This window comes from Xenopus laevis, chromosome 6L (assembly GCF_017654675.1).
Source record: "Xenopus laevis strain J_2021 chromosome 6L, Xenopus_laevis_v10.1, whole genome shotgun sequence".
NCBI lineage: Eukaryota > Metazoa > Chordata > Amphibia > Anura > Pipidae > Xenopus > Xenopus laevis.
The window spans coordinates 69604298-69623463 of NC_054381.1; the positions used below are offsets into that span (position 1 = coordinate 69604298).

Genomic DNA, 19166 nt, shown 5'->3' on the forward strand with positions numbered 1-19166 from the left:
CACATATATATATATATGTCACACCGAATATCAGCACTCACCCAAAATCCTGCCAAATCCCGGGTGCATCTCCCAAAACATATCTCAATAATTGTAGAAAATGGAGGCACTCACGGACACTTCCTGACGATGGTTCTAAAGGAACCCAAACGCGTTGATGTGTGAGAAATTTAATAAATCCAGCAGTACTTACGTACAGTATATACAGTAATACAGTATATATACAGTATACAGTATATACTTACTAACAAAATTATTACAAAAACCAAAATCATTCATTAGTACAAAATAGTACAAATATAATTATTTTACATACCTTCATTTCACAGAAAATTAAAGTATATGGAATCCAAGAGCATGAGCAAATAAGTAAAACAAATGATTTATCTTGTTGGTTTATAATTGTGGAATAATAGGTGAAAGATCATATAAAATCATAAATTATAATTTTTTTCTAAAATTTTCTAGTGAATTTTATACTCGTGAACGGTGCCAGACTGACAGCACTGGAAACTGCAATTCTCCAATTATCTACAGATCAGGTACGGTAGCTTTCCCCTACTGCCATTCCAATGTTCCTGTTCTGGACTGGAGGGGCGGCCTCTGAGGGTGAGAGGGTCATGCAGTTTCAGTCCATGCACTTTTATTTGTTCATCAATTAAGCCAACTAAGATTAGATTTTTATCCTGTGAACAAATGTCCTTTGAGAACAGACAACAAATGGTATGTTGCTGAGAACAAAAACAAAACCTGATACTTTCAAATGCAATTTAAACATATCTATTGGTGCCTGATTTACAATAGTATAAGTCATACATTTGCAAGTGTATCTCAATATGCACTTTGATAATTTGATAGAAACTCTAGCAGCAACTTTGATATTATTACAATTTAGGGTAATGACATACAAGTTGGTTTGTTGCCCACAAGAAAATTACACTCAATGCAGACAATAAAGTATGCAGAACTTTTATATACTTGATGCTAAGCTATTGCCTTCATGAAATATATTACTCTATTCAATTACTCTATTCAAATGTTTTACCTGTTATGATTGCTGTTCTTGTCAGTGAAAAGGTATTTTCAGGCACTTTGACGCCTCCAAGGAGCACCATTTCCGCAAAGGGCAAATTAATGCCCCCCCAGGGCTATTATTCTAAAACATCAAATGCAAGATGGCGTTTAATATGGGGTATAAAATGCATTATAGTAAAAATCCATTTTTATTTTGCCCAGGAGTACATCATCACATGTATCCAACTCTTCCAATCTCCAAGGAGATCAATATCTTAAAGATAGCTGTGAATAACAACAAGATAGAAGCAGCGATAAGACATCTGAAAAATTTAAGTCTGGGTCACTTAAAAAAGGTAAACTGAAATTAAATAAAATTTCTTTAAAGTAGCCATGTATCAAGCAATTACCTTTTGTCTTCGATTTAATCAGGTTTTTTCTGAAAGTGCACTAAAAATGATTTCCTAAAACTAAAAAGAGTAAGGGCAATAAGCAGAAAATGTTGAGTTAATTCTGAAAATACCTGTTTATGAAGCACTTTGTATACCTCAAACAACAGTGTATTTAAAAATGCAATTATTAGTTTCAATACAGGGTGAAAAAGAAAATATACAGGTGTCTAAGAGTGTGTCTAGCCCCCTTTTCAAACACACATTCACACTAAAACACTGAACTTTTTCTATATATTACCATGAAACTGTAATAAATTAATTTTTAAATAGGTTGCTTGTCAATGTAAGTGAAGTTTTATAGTCGTAGGGAAATCATATTATTTCAGCAAACAGTTGTCAGCAAAATATTAATGATTTTTTGCATCATGCCCAAAATATCATTCTTCCACATAAAACAGCATATACTTATTAAAATTGTACATTTCCATTGAAGTTTTATAAACAGGTGAAGTTGAAAATAAGGCTTTGAAATGTTCTGTATAAACAAATATGGCCCCTCCCTTTACTTCTTCTGAATCAGATACATACTTCTTCCTTTAGTTTTGGTGATTATTAGGTACCTGTCTGCAGGACCCAGGGTAAATTCACACAGCAGCTCACAAAATCAGGGAGGGTTGAATGACACAGTGCTTTGATCAATCCCCTATATAAGTACATCAAATTTAAAGGGCACTTATCACAGCCAAAATCAAACACATATTAACAATCTGACCAGTACAACCTAAACACATTTAATCAAACTACATATATAGTTTTTTGGAAAAAAAAACTGCAGGTTTTAAAAAATCCTTTATTTTGTTGAATGGGTTTTTTCACTGAGGGAGTCCATACAGTGACTATAAGGGCTCTTACTCACGAGCGGTTGTAGCTGCGCTATTAAACGCATTAAATTTTTTCCAATGGGGCTTTACTCACACAGGCGCGTGTAGGTGCCGAACGCAGGTTGAGACGCAACATGCTGCATTTTTCCTGCGTTCGGCGCCTACACGCGCCTGTGTACAGCCCCATTGGAAAAAATGTAATGTGTCTATTCCTGCGCTCCCCTGCGGCTGAACACAGAAAAACGGAACGCAGGGGAGTGCAGCTACAACCGCTGGCCAGTAAGAGCCCTAACAGTGACCATAACATGCAAATTTCAAGAGCATGCTCAGATTGTAGCACTGCCTCGAGTATTCTACCCAGAATGCCTTGTTTTAGTAAACTCCTCCACTAGAAGTATCGCGAGGTTTCCCTATCTTGTCCCCTGCTGGTGATGTTATTATGTAAATGAAGGGCACACTAACTTCCAGAAGGTGGCAGCACTACTGAACAACAGCTAACATTGAGGTTTGTCTGATTTGAAAATAGCTTATAAGGGTTACTAAGCAACCAAGGAATTTCAGCTGAGCATGTGCGAGATTTTAGAGCTGTTGTTGGCTGTGAAGAAGGCAGGAGGGGCCAGTGAAATCCAAGATGCCTGCCTCAGCTACAACTGCAGTGGAGATATGGGAGAAACAATTCTAACTGTTTTAAAAATTGGATTTCTTGAACCTTCACATAGTGTATTTACTTACACATTATTTTAGTTATGATTAATGCCCTTTAAAGCATTTCCTGACATTACAGTAATATAGGGTCATATACTGTTAAATGTTTACATTCTAGAATTTACATTCATTCTACAAAAGTTGTCACTGTTTTTATTGTTCTTAGTATTGTAAACTCATAAGAGCAAGGTCAATTATTTTTTTTTTGCCTAATAAAAGAAAACATAATTCTAAGCAACTTATTCATTACACATTTTCTATGGGATTTACGTTATTTGTATATGTATTGCAATTGAAAACAGTTTTTGTCCCTTTATATTCTGTGCCCTGGTAAATCAGACTGTTGATACAATGTTACACAAGGCAGCTGATTAACAGACCTGCATTTGAGGGGGAACTAAGACCTTTGCAATATTGTTTGAAAAGTGTCAACCAGAATTTAGGCAAATGCTGCTTTCAATAGCAATTGTTTTTACAAATAACTTTAAAAGCACTGACAATTTTTAATACATGTATATAAGTTACCTAGAGCTTTCTTTTATTAGGCTCATTTTTATTTTCGGGTTGTCTTGCATTTTAATTACATTTATTTTACATATTAATTGAAATTAATAAAAAATAATAATAACTAAAGCAAAGGTATGTTTCATTGGTTTCATTAACCAGGGTTTAAATAGAACTTCTAATAAGGAGTAAGGGGTTTAGAACAACTCCCAAAATGCATTTCTGCTCTCAGCCCCAAAACCAAGGGCTCTCTTTATTTTAGATAAGATTGCTGCCAGCTCATTTTCTGCTCTAATACAGAGTGTTAAGTGCACAGTTGGTAGGCATTCTACAGCATTATGCAGCACCATGACTCCTAATTGGACATGGTTTTTGTTTCTATCCTTGGTATAGTTCTACAGTATATACTACTTCTGCTTCCAAATCAGTTCCAGTTTGTTTAGGTTTTGAACAAGCTTGTTCCCAGTTCATCTTTCATCTTCTGAGTTAACATTCACAATTCAGACTTTTTTTTTTCTTTTCTTCTATTTTCAAATCGGCTTCTAGACTCTGTTGTTGTCATCGTCTGCATTCTCTATTAAGTTTCTTGGTATTGTGCATCTACTGCTGTTTACCTGCAAAGAGACTTTTACACATTTTCATTTGTGCTTGAAATTCTATACTTGCTACTCCTCTGGTTATTGGCCATCCAGATACCACCTTCCTCTGCTACATACCTGCAAGGAAAGAAGGAACCCTGGATTATTAAATACTTATATTTGTGCCTTGGAACTTTGCTTACACCTGCTTGCTGCTTCTCCAGTTACAGGCTTTCTTTGAAGTATACCTGAAAAGAGTAAGAGACTTTGTTTTGTTTAAAACTCACATTTTAAAACTCACATCTTACATTTTTGCCCATAGTTGTTGTTCCTTGGGCCATTGTCCCTCCAGACTCTTCTGTTGTATACTTGCAGAGAAAGAAAGAGACTTTTTTTATTATTCAGCACCAATATTTGTGCCTTGGATTTATGCTTATATTCAACTAACTATTGCTTGCTGCTCCTCCTTCGGCCATTGTCTCACTTACTGTATACCTGCAAAGAGGAAAAGAGATTTGACTATTCAGCACTTACATTGTCTACCTCGTGATCATCAATGTACAGTATTTATAAGCTGTTGATTTCCTTCTATTCTGCTTGCAAAACTTCTAGTTTGTGGCTCTTTTCACCAACTTTTACAGGAAACAGGGGAATACTGTAATGTAGGTTCTGTTATACCAGGACTTCATAGATACCAATTGTCATATGTTCTTAATTTTAAGGGCTATATGTGAGATTTTGCAGGATGATCGGATTTACAGATCTCATCCTACAAGTCGGCTGCAGTCACATGGGTCAAAATATAATGGTACAAAAATCTGATGTGTAAATTTGTAAACTTGGAATAATTAACTTTTGGCACAACACGCCTTTTGGATAGGAACATTGCATGCTGAGTCTTTATCTTACAAGATAAAAGACTGATGGTGTCAGAAAGGTATTTTTTCTCACTGAAATACATTGACTGTAAATGCATGAACAAAAGACATCAACTGACTTTATCTGATCTCACATTACAAATTTGGGGGATCAGATTCGTATCATCCAACAATCCAACAATCTTGTGCTGTTGTGTGGTGTTATACACCAAGATCAGATATAATCTGGCCCACAAAATATCCCATGTAGTTTAGCCCTTAGTTTTATGGCAGGGAGACTGAGAGGCAGGAATGAGCAAATATGTTTGATCTCTACTGAAGTATAGCTGTTCTATTCCCAACGAAACAATGGCACATTTAGCAAAAACAGGTTAGGACCTGGTCACAGGTGGAAAGCAAAACAGAAGAGGAAAGTACACAGAGGCAGATTTATTGAAAAAAATTGTACTTAGATTTCCTGAGGTTTTTCCAATAGTCCAGATTTATTTCAAGTTGTTAAATTAAAAAAGTCAACCCCAAAATAAAAAATTGCCTAGTAAAAGAAAGTGTAATTCTAAGCAACTTTCTAATATAAATGTATTAAAAAATGTAATTGCTCTTAAAGTTATATGGAAGAACAATTGCTATTGAAAATAGCATTTGCTTAACTTCTGGTTGTTACTTTTTAAACTTTTTTTTCCCAGAAATCTTGCCTGTGCCACATGCAAGTTTAGGAGGACAGAAGGAGCTTAGGTAGTTAAATACGTAGCTAAAGTCTTGGTGTAGGAAGGAAGGGTTTGGGTTCCTAGAGCACTGGGCTGATTTTTCCTTGGGGTACTACTATATAGTTGTGATGGATTGCACTTCAATAAAACTGGGTCTCCTGTGCTAGGGGAAGATTGGCTAGGGGAAGATGTTGGAGGAGTGTTCAAACTAGGCAAGGGGGAGGGGGAGCCAGACTATTATGGAGAAGCTATGGTAGACTGGGCAGGAGGATTAATAAGGGGTTATAGGGGTTGAGTGAGGAGGGCATTCAATTTACCAGCTAGATCTCTCTGTTACAAAAAAACTATTAAAAACTAATTGAACATTTAAATGTAATTCTCCATTAAACAATGTAAATATCAGAGGGAAAAGTAGTAACCTCAGCTGTATGCTGGCAATTGCATGGAGTTTGTCTGGTAAAATGGGAGAGAATTGCATGTGCTAAAACTATGCTGTAGTTGGTATCATTGAGACCAGGCGGGATGAAACATGTGACTGGGCTTTCAGTTTAAATAGCTACACCCTTTTTAGGAGGGACAGAGAGATTAAATAGCGTGTCTTTATGTAAAACACAAATTTAAGATGTGCTCTTAAGAAATAACTATGGATGGCACTGGTGAGGGTGTGGAATTCCTTTGGGCTGAGATTTCAACTGGGCAAAAAGCTACAAAGAAAATTATCATTGGTGTATGCTACAAACAACCTCGAATAAGTGACGAGTTTGAGGTCCAACTATTATTAAAAATGGAGGCTACTTCACAACTAGGTCAAGTTATTATTATTCATAACTTCAGTTATCTAGAGTTATCTAGACATTGACTGGGATAATGGGGCTGCCAAGCCAGAAAAGCAAACAGGTTTCTAAATATGCTGAATGACAACTTTTTATTCCAGCTCATTCAAGAACCGACAAGGAATGACTCTCTTTTGGACCTGTTCAAAAAATATAGAAATAACAATTTAAGATGTAATCACTTTGGCTGAACCAGTTTAGAAGAATGTAGAGGTATAAAAAACCGAATTGTTTCAAAAGAAAGAATAGCAGTACTGTATAACCCCTCACTTCCTTAAATTATTATATTTGATTAGGAATAAATATAAAGTGCTCCTGTGTTCTAGAAGTGCTTAGTGCCAATATAATCACATGCAACAACTTCCACTCAATTCTGTGCCTGTGCACAATTCATTAACAACAAGTTCAAAAATGTACTGTGTAAATTAATTAATTGAATAAAGTGCTTGTGCTATATTTACATTTTCAAAGTGAGTTCATGATTAATAAATATTAAAAAAAGCGGCAGCAATTCATGAGTAAAAGGTCGCAAAAAGAAAATAGTGTAGAGGTGGAACTGTCCCAAAGAACTATCTATAGGTTTTTCTAAGCCCTGGGACACCACACAAGGGAGAAAGCAGGACGATGAGGACTGTGGTCTTGTATATTACATTTATTTGTAATATTACATTCATTTTTGATTTTATGTTTTTCCTGGGTTTGTTTTAAATGTATTTAGTATGAGTTACGTTTTAAGATGGTTCATTGAGTGTTTGGACTATTAGATGGGGAGGTGCAATTTCAAGGGTTAGTTATTTTTTCTCTCACTCTTTAAAAAGTCGACATTGACCATTCGCCATCTAAAACCTGCTGAATTGCTGTTTTAGCCTATGGGGGACCTCCTAGAACTTTGGAGTCAATTGGTGGACTTTGAAAAATGTAAAAAAAAATTTTTGGGAAAAACTTTGATTCGAATTCGATCAAATGCGCTATTACTTCTATTCATACGATTTGAATTAGATTAAATTCGGACCTATTTGATCAAAAACTGACCTATTCAGCCAAAAAAAACCTTTGACTTAATTTCGGTTGGTCTTTTTGAATTCGAATTTCGAAGTTTTTCAAATTTGAAATTTCGACCCTTGATAAATATGCCTTTAGTGTAGAAAACTATTTTGCTGGTGACTACACCCTGGAAAGTTTCCTGTGGACACCTATGAAAACCCAAGGAATGACTCGTAGCCAGTTGTATCAGTTTATGGTCAATATCTATGAAAAAGATCAATTTTATTTTACTAACAATATTACAGATAAGCAGCTGCTAACAGCAGCAAAATGACACCTTTAACCCATATATTGATATGCTTATAGTACTTTCAGCTGATTTATAACAGGTCAGGATACAGGTAGACTTCACAGAAGAATAGATACTGCAGGGAAAGGAGGGGTCAGTGGAGCGGGCAGTGGAGGGGGTAAAGGAGGGTAGGGTTTAGCAAAGTAGGTGGGATTTTGGCAGATCAGGGGAATCATGGTGCAAGGGATCTGTCCATGTCACCATCTTTCCCTAAATCAGACCCTACGACACTCAGGATTTTTGCTTGCGTCTCAGGATCAGTAACCTGCTGCCCTACCATTTGGGGATCCCAACATTCCCTACTCTTGATGTGCTGGGGCGTGACACATTCTTCTCCTCCTCCTGAGACAATAATTCCCCCATGCATGTCTGCTAATCCAAGATACCATGGGGGTTCTGTTAAAAAAGAGGCAAGACTCTAGGGAGTCTTCCAGCAAAGAGGTAGCAGTACAGACAGCATAGGTGGTACTGGTGACCCATCCACTAACCAGTCTGCTGCTGTGCTAGGGAGCATAGAGGCAAAATAATCTTTCACAGTCTTGCTAGACAGGCCTGGATTTCTAACTCAGCAGCCCCTAGGCCATAGGGTCCATGCACCCACCCCCCGACCTGAGAGTGCATGTTCCCATCAGCACACTGGGTATAAGGCGTGAAGCCCCCAGTGCTTTCAAAGAAATAAGAATGCAACTGGGCAGTATGCTGCCCTAGGACCAAGCCTGCTACTAGTGCCAGGTGCCCCACTGCAACTGCACACCTGCTACTGCTGCACATTGCCAACAACAGGTACATCATGTGGGCTGGATGGTTAAGGGGCTACACAAGATTTGACCAGGTCCATGATTCCACACACCCTTTCTCACTCTTCCTCAGTCATACTGGAATGGAGCAATTTGTTAAATAAGAATAACAAAAATAAAGAATTTGGAAAAAGGGGGGTTCTATTAAAAAAGAGAGGTAAGCTAAGTATCTCTAACTAAACCCGACTAGCACTAACTATTACAATTTGATCCCTAACAAGTACTACAATCTTCATATAATTCAAATGCCTTTATTTTTTAAATGTCACAAACCAATTCAGCATGTTTCAGGGCCACATTGACCCTTTTTCAAGCTAAAAACTTTTTAGCTTGAAAAAGGGTCAATGTGGACCTTAAATTTGCTATACTGGTCTGTGCCATTTAATAAATAAAGCCATTTCAATTATATGAGAAATTGCAGTTTAGAGTGCTGTCCAGAATCCACAGATTGTTTGTCCTGTGACCAGGGCCCTATTTATATATAGACCCCAAGGGTCTGTGCCTAGGGCAGCATGGTTTTGAGGTGCCTATTTTTTCCGTGCACGGCGTAGAGTTCAGAAGCAGGGCGGCATCGGACCTAAATACAGCCCTGTCTGTGATGTGAACATGAAGGGACGTGCACCCAGTAAAAAAATAAATGTAGTGCTTTTAGCAACATACCCTAACTAGTACTAAACTATCATTAACACAGAATTATAAAGCGTCAACATATTCCACAGCAATAACCACTACAAGAGGTAAAAGGAGAAAGAAAGGTTAGGTCAATTAGGGGGGAGGTGCCAAAATGTTAGGCAACCACCAGTGATGAAAATTGGTTATCTGATACCCTGTTTACCCTGATACCTTGTTTTCCCTGATACCTCTTGTTAATTAATTAAAAAACTAAAAATTGCACTGGGCCAGGGTATTTCTGAGGAAGCTCCTTGTTGTCATCTTCTTCAACCTTCTGTTGTTTTTCCAAAACAAAATTATCCTCAGGAAAAAGCACAAAACTATATGGTAACATTTCTTGGGATAATTGTCTCCTGACCTGGGCTTTAGTTTCAGTCACAAGGCTTTCAAAAACAGGGATTTTTAGCTATAAAATTGTGATCATAAAATTGACAAGGCATCATACTATGTCTGGGTAAATCCTTTATAGTGATTCAGTTTGCCTTTGGCCATTTTTCATAAGCTGGCGCCTCCCTGCATGGTAGCATTTGTCAAGATAAGTGTCTGCTGACCTGGGCATTGGTCTCGGCCACAGGGCTTAATCCTCACCCGCCATTCGAAAGATGTTGCCAGGACCACAACACTGGTTTTACAGGCTTAATTCTCCCCTGGTTGTGGCTTTTAAAAGAGAGCGATTTCAAAGACCAACACCCATGGGGGTGGTACAACCACATGGAAGTTTGGCCATTCTTCCTCAGACAAACTTTAAAGTGCATAAAAGTACAGAAATACACAAAAATAGGGGTTTGGAGAGGCAAAGTAAATTATACAGTAAAGTACAGTGAAAGCTCAACTGACTTGGCCAAATTAGCTAAAGGTAAACAAAGAAGGGATTGGTCAATTCCCTGGTCCCGTTTCCCTAGTAATTCAGTATCTCTTCAAGTGTTTGTAACCTTTGTTACACTCCACGTGTGGTGCTTACCCGATGGCACGGGACAAACCTGAGCCACTCAGCAGTGGAATGGGGAGAGACTGGGTACCTGGTACTTACTAGCACAGTGCCTCCACCTAGTGGAATCAGGGAATGCACCTATGGGTGGCCCCACTGGGAATACAGTAATAACACACACAGTATTGATTAAACTGAATAACGGTTTATCATAAAATAAATGGCCAACTAGTACATGCAGCACTCCTGACCGGTGGCAATAGGGCCTTACTAACTAACTTGCTAGTGCAAAGCTGTCTAGCTAACTAATAAGGCAAAGTCCTTTAATGTCCTTTAATAAACAGTCTTTTTATCTTCAGCGCTCTTTAGGGTACTGTCCCTTTAAACAGGATACACAAATCCTCTTCGGATACTTTATAGCTCTCTTCAGGAGAGTTTAGCACATTTAGTCATACAGCTCCTTTGGATGCTCTGATAGGAATCTCCTGCTGGGTGCTCCTCCAGTCTGAATTCCTTTCACACTCTCTGTCTCTCCAGGCACAGTATCTGGCTTCCCTGTGCCAACCTGATCCAAATGAATGCTTTTGGTGGAGCCTCTCAGCATTCTAGGCCCACCGGCAGCTCTCTGGCTTCCTTCTCTGTTCACCATGCAGTTCTCTATGCCAGGCCTTCTTCTTTTGCCAGTCTCTGTGACTTCCTCTTCCAGCCAGCCACTCACTAGATGCTGTGTCACTTCCTACTGCACTGAACAGCTGGTTGCTAGGTAACAGCTTACATCATACAGACACATGCTCTGTGCTTCTGCCCTTACAGGGACAAGAGCAAGGGATTTGCACTAATTCCCTACATGTTTATACTTTCAAAAATACTTTATATTTTATACAGGAAGCCTTAAATGGTTTCTCAGCTCTGTAAACAGAAAAAAAAGTTTTAAAATCTGCTTTTTCCCTGTTTTCATTACACAATTTACCTTCATCTGATATCTAGAATTCTACTTCTACTATTTATATGGTGTACAAATAATTTTTTGTATTTAGTGGAGACCAATGTTTTCTTAGATGGGGCTTTATCAGTTCTATATAAAGATAATTCATAATAATATGCTATTTTGACATGGGTAAAGACTCTTTGCACACTATGCACACAACATAGAGTGGATGGGACAGACCAACATTTGCTCTGCTGGCATATGTGTGTTACTGGCCTAAGGAGTGAGTCAGATAGCTGTCAAAATACCCTAAATCATCTGCCTTTACTTTCCATAGCAAAATATTTACAGGCAGTTGTTTTTAAATAATGATAGGTTTCTGCACTCAGAAATAATTGTTTAAGCATTCCTAATAGAGCCTATGTGTGTGTGATATGGGCACAGCATTCTCTATACATTTCTATGGGGCATGGCAATAGGCCATTCATCGTGACCTTACATTCTGGTGCAAGATGTTAGAATAATGCAAAGCTTTTCTTAATAACAGTGTTTAGAAATGGCTGCTGCCTGCTTGCTGTGATTGTGAATTCCAAGACTCAAAGAACAAGATTACAATAATTTATATATTGTAAGTAAAGTTTGTTTTGCTTGACTAACATGATAAAATAGGATTTTAAATTATTTTCTACAGTGACAGGTCCCCTTTAAGTTAAGGACTTGGCTTGGTCCCTTGTGCTCACTTGTGAGCACTAAAATGACACTCAAGACAGGACATCTGTGTGCCTCCCTCCTCACACTCTTCTATATGCCTGCCTGCTGAATTCAGGCAGTGCTGCATAAAGATGAAACACATCTCATGTTTTAAGAGAACAAACAGTTGCACCTCAAAGGGCACATGGATGTCCTAGCTTGAGTGTCATTTTAGTGCTCAAACAGGTGAGCACCAGGGACCAAGCCAAGTCCTTAACTTAATGCTAAAAATTGTTATGAATATTCTAGGAAGGGCCTTACCTGTGCTTCTCCTGTTAATCTATTCCCCTTTAAATACAGGACAATTTCTTGCTGGTCCTAAATTCTGCTTACTCTCTACATTTTATTATCCACAGGTAAACCTAGGTACATTTCCGTCAAGGATCTGTCTAATTTAGTCCCAGTAGGAGTATATGTGGCATAGCCTTACATTTACCAGGGCCTATGAGGGGCCTATTTATCATGCAGTGTAAAACATTGAAGAAAAACATCACCGGTGATGTTGCCCATAGCAACCAATAAGCAGATAGATTTAAACAGTAACCTTAGAAAACAAAATCAAATATCTGCTGTAGGCAACATTATCAGTGATATTTTATCCACAGAAAGATAAATAGGCCCCTGAATCGCATCTGCCACTTAGTCAGTTTGTCCAGATCAAACATTGTGCATGGAATGAATTTGCTTGAATTATTTTGTGCGGCAAACACTTAAAATTCCCTTTCCCAAGTCATTAATAAACAAATATTGCATAAAAGTGGACCCAATACAGAACCCTGCAGCATCCCACTTATTACCCTACTCCACATAGAAAATGTACAATTGACAACCACACTCTGTATACAATACTTTAGAAAGTTATCTATTCATATACAAACAGCATTACCAAGAGCAACAGTTTTTTTTGTTAAAAAGTAGTCTGGTGGCTCTGTGTCAAAAGTATTGGTAAAATCCAGGTGTGGATCTTCTGAAAGCTCTGTGAGCACCCTGGAACTACCATCACATTGATGGTGGTAATACTGCCATGTTTTCCCAGTGTCAATAGGGGTGGAGGAGTGTGTTTGTACAGCATGTAAAGCCTGATTTAAAGCCATGCACATGGGCAAAGGTTACAAGAAAGAAAATTATCACTGGTATATGCTATAAACCACCTCGTATAAGTGACGAGTATGAAGCCCAGCTACTTTTACAAATAGAAGCAGCATCATAACTAGGTCAAGTTATTACTATGGGTGACTTCAATTATCTATGTCACTTGAAAAATGTTCTCAAAGCATGCTTATAAGTTAAAAAGTACAAGTTTATTACATGTTATAAAAAATCAAACAATCCCCTTATGGCGCCATAAGGGGGTTGTTTGATTTTTTATAACATGTAATAAACTTGTACTTTTTAACTTATAAGCATGCTTTGGGAACATTTTTCAAGTGACATAGTTATACCTCTGTTTGGCCACTACATAGTAAGTAAGGTTGAAAAAAGACACTAGAGGATCCCAGCATGCTATAACAATTTTCACTATGCTTCTGATCCAAGGTAACTAAATGCATTGACTTCAATTATCTAGACCAGGGCTGTCCAACTGGCGACCCCCCTTATGTGGCCCTCCACATGAAAGTCTGCTGTGTCTGCTTACTATGTGTAAACTTTAAAAAGTATCACTACAGAGATTAACTGTCCCCTGCATTGTTTAAAAACTCAAATTCAGACTGTAATCTTTTTTCAACCCGATTTAACTATGTAACTTGCATCAGATTCATCAGAAGAAGCATGGTAGAAGAAGCAGGCAATGGTGCTCAGCACAAGTATGCAGAGATACTTTTTCGAACACAAGTACCTCTTATTAATTCTGGCAAAATGTGCAACATTAGCATCAATTTTAGCAGGATCTCACTTGCACTCGTGATCATAAATATCCCCTTACAACTTGTAATACAATTTTCCAGAATATACCCAATACTTTGATCACTTAACAAACTTGCTCACAACAGATGTCAAATTTACAAGCCTACTGTGATAACCTGCCTAGAGTTGAACCAGAGACCTGGTGTTCCTGTGTTGTCTGCATTACTAATGCTCTATGCGAGCAGACAACTAAAGCTCTGTTTCACTCCTATGGCTATGCTTGGTAATTGCTAGTAAGCATGTCTTGTTTCACATGTTGCCAATTTGGCCACAGGTGATTTGTGTAGGCCATTTGACCGGCTATAAAACCCCCTACTCTGCTCTGACTCATTGCCCAGTATAGGTCTATGTTCCATAGTTACTGGGTGCAGTTCTAAGTTGCAGTATTCGGTTTTGATCTGAGACCGGGGCCATTTATTTTTATAAACTATAATAGTCATTCTTAAGCAAACATGCCAGTTTTATGAGTGCAGGGTAACAGTGCATTATAATTTAATTACTTTAAAAACTTTCATTTTTTGGTGTTACTGGATAACAAATAAAGCTGATCTTGTTGATATATATATATATATATATATATATATATATATATAACCCAAAGGTGTACCCAAAGTAGCCCCTAAAGATGTAATCCTTTGGTTTCACTTTTACCACATAAAGGAGGACCTAATTTCGTAACAGCAACTTGCATCACCATTTGAGAAAATGTAGATATTCGCTGACCTCTCCATAACTACACTAATCAAAAGACTTCATCTAGCTAATAACAAAAATTAATAGTCCGATGGCAGGAGGCTACTGCAATTATAACTTCCCTAACTCAAGGGAAGAAAATACTATCTTATATATTTGAATTTACCTTACGGCACACACCCAAAAACACCACCACTGCACAAACTGATTCAAATGTCACATTAATGGAACACAGCAACAACATGAGGGATCTCGGCCTCTTCAGTGTAAAATGATCTGCCTTTTATATCAACCTACATGTGCTTTTCTTTTTTAGTGGGACATAGCCTGTTTATGGAGCTGTATCGCATACAATCCCCAGCTCCATAGTTCAATTGTATATAGCCAACAATGTATGGTTATTTTTCCTGAACTTTTCCTTCCCCCATTTACTGTCCTTTATCTTATCTTATACTTATTTCCACACCAAAGATCAGATGCACACTATAATATAGTTGCTGCCACTACATCTAAAACTAAAAATTGAGGTGTAGCCACAGTAGCAAATGTGAAACGAAATATTACTTACACCAGACAGCCATCTGACCACACAAGTAGATGATTATAGTATGAACAATCAACCAACAAGCTTACACACTTGTGAATATCAATGCCCTCAATGACAACGTTTAATTTCTCAGGAAAGACCTCAATGAGCATGCCCTTTTCAAATAGGTACTGTGAGAAGATTAGCTTTTATATGGGTAAGAAAGCAGGCAGAGAAGACAGGAACACAAACAATTTTTAAAAAATAAGACTCAAACTCAAAACACATTAACAAATTGTTTATCTTCATATGGCAGAGGGGAGGTCAGCCCATAAGTGCAAAAGCACACATTTTCAGGCCAAACTCTACACTCCATGTGAGGTCTGTAGCATATTCATTCAATTAACTTGTATACCAACATACATTTGTGAAAAATTTATACTGGGTTTCAAATCATGCATTTTCCTATCCCTCAAAAACAAGGTATACGTAGCTCTCTGTGTTTATGCAAGTTGATGGAGTCACTCAGCTATGTTTCAGCAATGTCAAGTTACATCATATTTCTTTTACACTGCCACTAAATGGAAAGTACATATGCCTTTTAACATTAGTTCAATGAATATGGCTTGTGCTGAACATTGCCCTTGCCCTTTATAAAGGACGGGGGAGTTCAGTGAACATAGCCCATCTTGAAAATTAGTGCTTTATAACGGCAAAAATGAGGGAAATGTGTTAAATATATTTTAAAATGAAAAAAATTGGCAGACTGTTACTTCAATACAAATCCTATTAAATTAGTTATAAATTTGCACAGTGCATATTCATTCACATGTACAGTAGTTATTTTTGTGTGTTAACGCCTAAATTTTGCACTGCTTTGTCCATCTTTCCTTTTTATGCAAATTCCAGTGAACTGCTAAAAAATTATAAATTAGATGGGTGTTTGTGCAAGTGTGGCCACTGTCATCAGTGACAAGTAATAAATAGTATCATCATAGGGGACTGAAATAGTAAAGTAGGTAATGCCTGAAGTCACAGCAGCATTCAGTATGGTAAAAATAGTTGAGGTCAAATAGTATAGACAAGCTAAACCAATATATCCTATAAGTCAACAGTTGATCAATTACAAAAATGCTAGATAAAACTGTTGTAGTACTTGATAGGTATGAAAAATAGATACAGATTAAAAACTGGATGTTTTTGTAAATGCATTCTCATGACTCATAACAACCACCATATTCTTTTTATATTTCAGCAAATGCTATAAAAAATTCCCGCAAATGTCATCATACCAAAGGATGCTTATACACAGAGCTGCAGCCTATTTTGAAATGGACCAAAATATTGGAAAGCATGTAATAGGTAACAGGACCAAAAACCGATATATGTAAGTAGAAGAATACATTTGTATTATTATTAATATTATTATTATTATTATCAAAGGGCTTCTAAACCAAAAGATTGCCTAAAGAAATTAACTGTCTAAATATCAAAGATCTTAAACGCAATTGCTATTGAAAGCAGAATTTGTCTGTCCCCTGCTATTCACTGTTCTTTGGGCAGGGGGTAAAGACAGGCACTATGTGGTCTGTGCCTCCTGATGTTTTGAATGCAACTCATGTAAATCCATCAGCCCCTCTTGGACCAAGTGATGCCTAATGCAGGTAGCGGGCGATTAAAGGCACATGCCACAGGTCTCTGAGCTCTAAAAAGGAGTACAGAGGTCTGCGACTCATTACACGAACACCACTCAGTATGTAAAGTGTAAAGATGCCCAATTGGTGCTTTTCTTTTGCACGCTGTGTAGTGCATTGTAAATGACCCCTGTGAAGAAATATGCAAAGCATTGTGAGAAATGGAGTTTTGGCTGAAGGAGTTCTAAGTTTAGCTACATTGATTCAAAATCAGGGCCGCTCCTGCCATGAGGCAAGGTGAGAGCCTTGCCTCAGGCGGCAGCGAGCGGCCAGTTACAAGGGGTGGCAAAAAGGCGCCTCTTGTAAATTTAAGAGCCGAATTTCCGGGTTTTAAACCGGAAATTCGGCTCTGCTAGTGCAAAGAGCGCAATTGTGATGCTGCCTCCTTTTGACCTGCTCTGACACTGATTTTTAAGCACTGAGCGAGAGGGGAAGGGCGGAATCTGGGCTGCTGCCTCAGGATCGATGCTGTTTAAAATGCAATAGAATAGACGCAAGCACACAGAAATGGGGAATTACATTGTTTCTATTAAAAAATTTTATGACATGTCATATTGTCAGTGTGCTTGCCTCTATTCTATTGCATGTGGACTTTTTCAATTGGGCTGTGAGAGGCTTATAGCACCTTATAACAACTGCAGCAGAATCACTGAATGTGGATAAGTTTGTTTCTAAAAAATTTGTTTCAGAAAAGTGAGAAATATACAGTAAAGTGCCTTCAATTGCAATTACATTTACAAATACAGGCATGGGATCTGTTATCCAGAAAGCTCTGAATTACGGAAGAGTTATCTCCCATATACTCCATTATAATCAAATAATCCAAATTTTTAAAAATTATTTCCTTTTTCTCTGTAATAATAAAACAGCATCTTGTACTTGATCCAAACTAAGATTTAATTAAACCTTATTGGAAGCAAAACCAGCCTGCTGGGTGCATCTAATATTTACATGATTTTTTAGTACATTTAAGGTATGAAGATCCAAATTATGGAAAGATCCGTTATCCTGAAAACCCCAGGTCCGAGCATTCTGGCTAACAGGTCCCATACCTGTATCTTTAAAAAACATTTTTAATTTATGAATATCAGAAAGTTGCTTATAATTCTTTAAAAATTATATTTTTGAGTAGAATCACCACTGCACTATATGACTATATTTATTAACTCTGGTAAATTGCCTTGTCATAATGTGAAGTGAAAATATACAGTATTTGGGTAGAATGCTTTATTTTCTCTAACTTTGTGGTAAACAGTAAGGGAAGAAATTATTCTACTTTTGCTGTTGTCACCTATCTTTGAATTTGAACTTAAAGGAGAAGGAAAATAATTTTCTACTTGGGGGTGCCAAAAGTTAGACAACCCCAAGTGATTCTATTTATTTACCTGACACCCCAGGCCGGTGCTCCTTTCAGCAGAAAACTACATGACCCGATGTTATTCCAGCGAGCACCACAGAGTGATCGTCTTCCGGCTTCTTCTTTCTTCTCGCAGGTGCGCATGCGCAGTAGAGCGAATAGTCGAACTTTAACTAAAAAGCAGACTATTTTGTTCTACTGCGCATGCGTCTGCCCCAGGAAACTTGAAAAAAAAGAAGCAGGAAGGTGATCGCTCCGTGGTGCTCACTGGTATAACCCCGGGCAGGTGCAGTTTTCCCCTGATAGGTACCCAGGGTGTCTGGTAAGTAGATACCATCACTTGGGGGTGCCTAACTTTTGGCAACCCCAAGTAAAAACACCTTTCCTTCTCCTTTAAAGCAGTTTGAGTAATTTACATACATTTTGATTTGCTTACATATGGAACAGATTTGGTCACTTTTTTATTGAATAGGGAGGCAGACTGACTGGAAAGACAGAAGAAACAACTCCACAAGTGCAAGAAAAAGCAGAAATATTAAGAGGCATACTATTATCCCCCAAATATACCTTCCTGTGTGTATGTATGTGCTCAGCCGAAGAGCTGAAAACTGCATGACAGCAAAATAACATTGTGTTATCTTCAGGGAAATTTGGTCCACCAGATGGGAGATATTGTGTCACTTTAATGTGGGGACTGATCCTATCTAATGTTGTCTTGCACCCAGAGGCTGAATCATGTGAGAGCTACAGTATATATGTTTGTATTGTAATGTGGGCAAATAAAAATGTTTCTGAACTTTGAAGAAGAGTTTTCCAGTGTAATCTGTTCTCAAGCTGAGTACATTTGTGCATTTTATAGGCGATCCTGCCCAATTTGCCGCCCGAGGCCTTTGTTTTTGCCGCCCCCCACCTCCCCCACGGCACTCACCTTCAGCGCCGGACGGGGGTCGGTGGAGTCCATGTCACTAGTGCAGAGAGCGCAATTGCTCTTAGTTACCAGGAGCGGCATTTTTGCCTCCCCTGGCAACCGGGGGGGCGCTGCCGCCTGAGGCAAGTGCCTCAACTCGCCTCATTGGCGGAGCGCCCCTGGATAA

General features: G+C 38.1%; 1 protein-coding gene across 5 annotated transcripts in view; it reads left to right on the forward strand.

Annotated features, from left to right (window-relative positions):
- Positions 1-18875, forward strand: part of LOC108719025 (cAMP-regulated phosphoprotein 21-like) — an 89149-nt gene extending 70274 nt beyond the window's left edge. For 3 of the 5 annotated variants that reach the window (XR_001936136.2, XR_005961893.1, XR_005961894.1), the window contains exons 6-9: positions 469-542; positions 1237-1370; positions 16277-16408; positions 18545-18875. Coding sequence is in view for 2 of the 5 variants with exons in the window: in XM_041566152.1 (XP_041422086.1) it covers positions 16277-16288 (12 nt within the window). In the remaining 3 variants the exon portion in view is untranslated. The remainder of the gene's footprint in view (positions 1-468; positions 543-1236; positions 1371-16276; positions 16409-18544) is intronic. The other 2 variants (XM_041566152.1, XM_041566151.1) reach the window with 1 other exon arrangement.
- Positions 18876-19166: the final 291 nt, after the last annotated feature.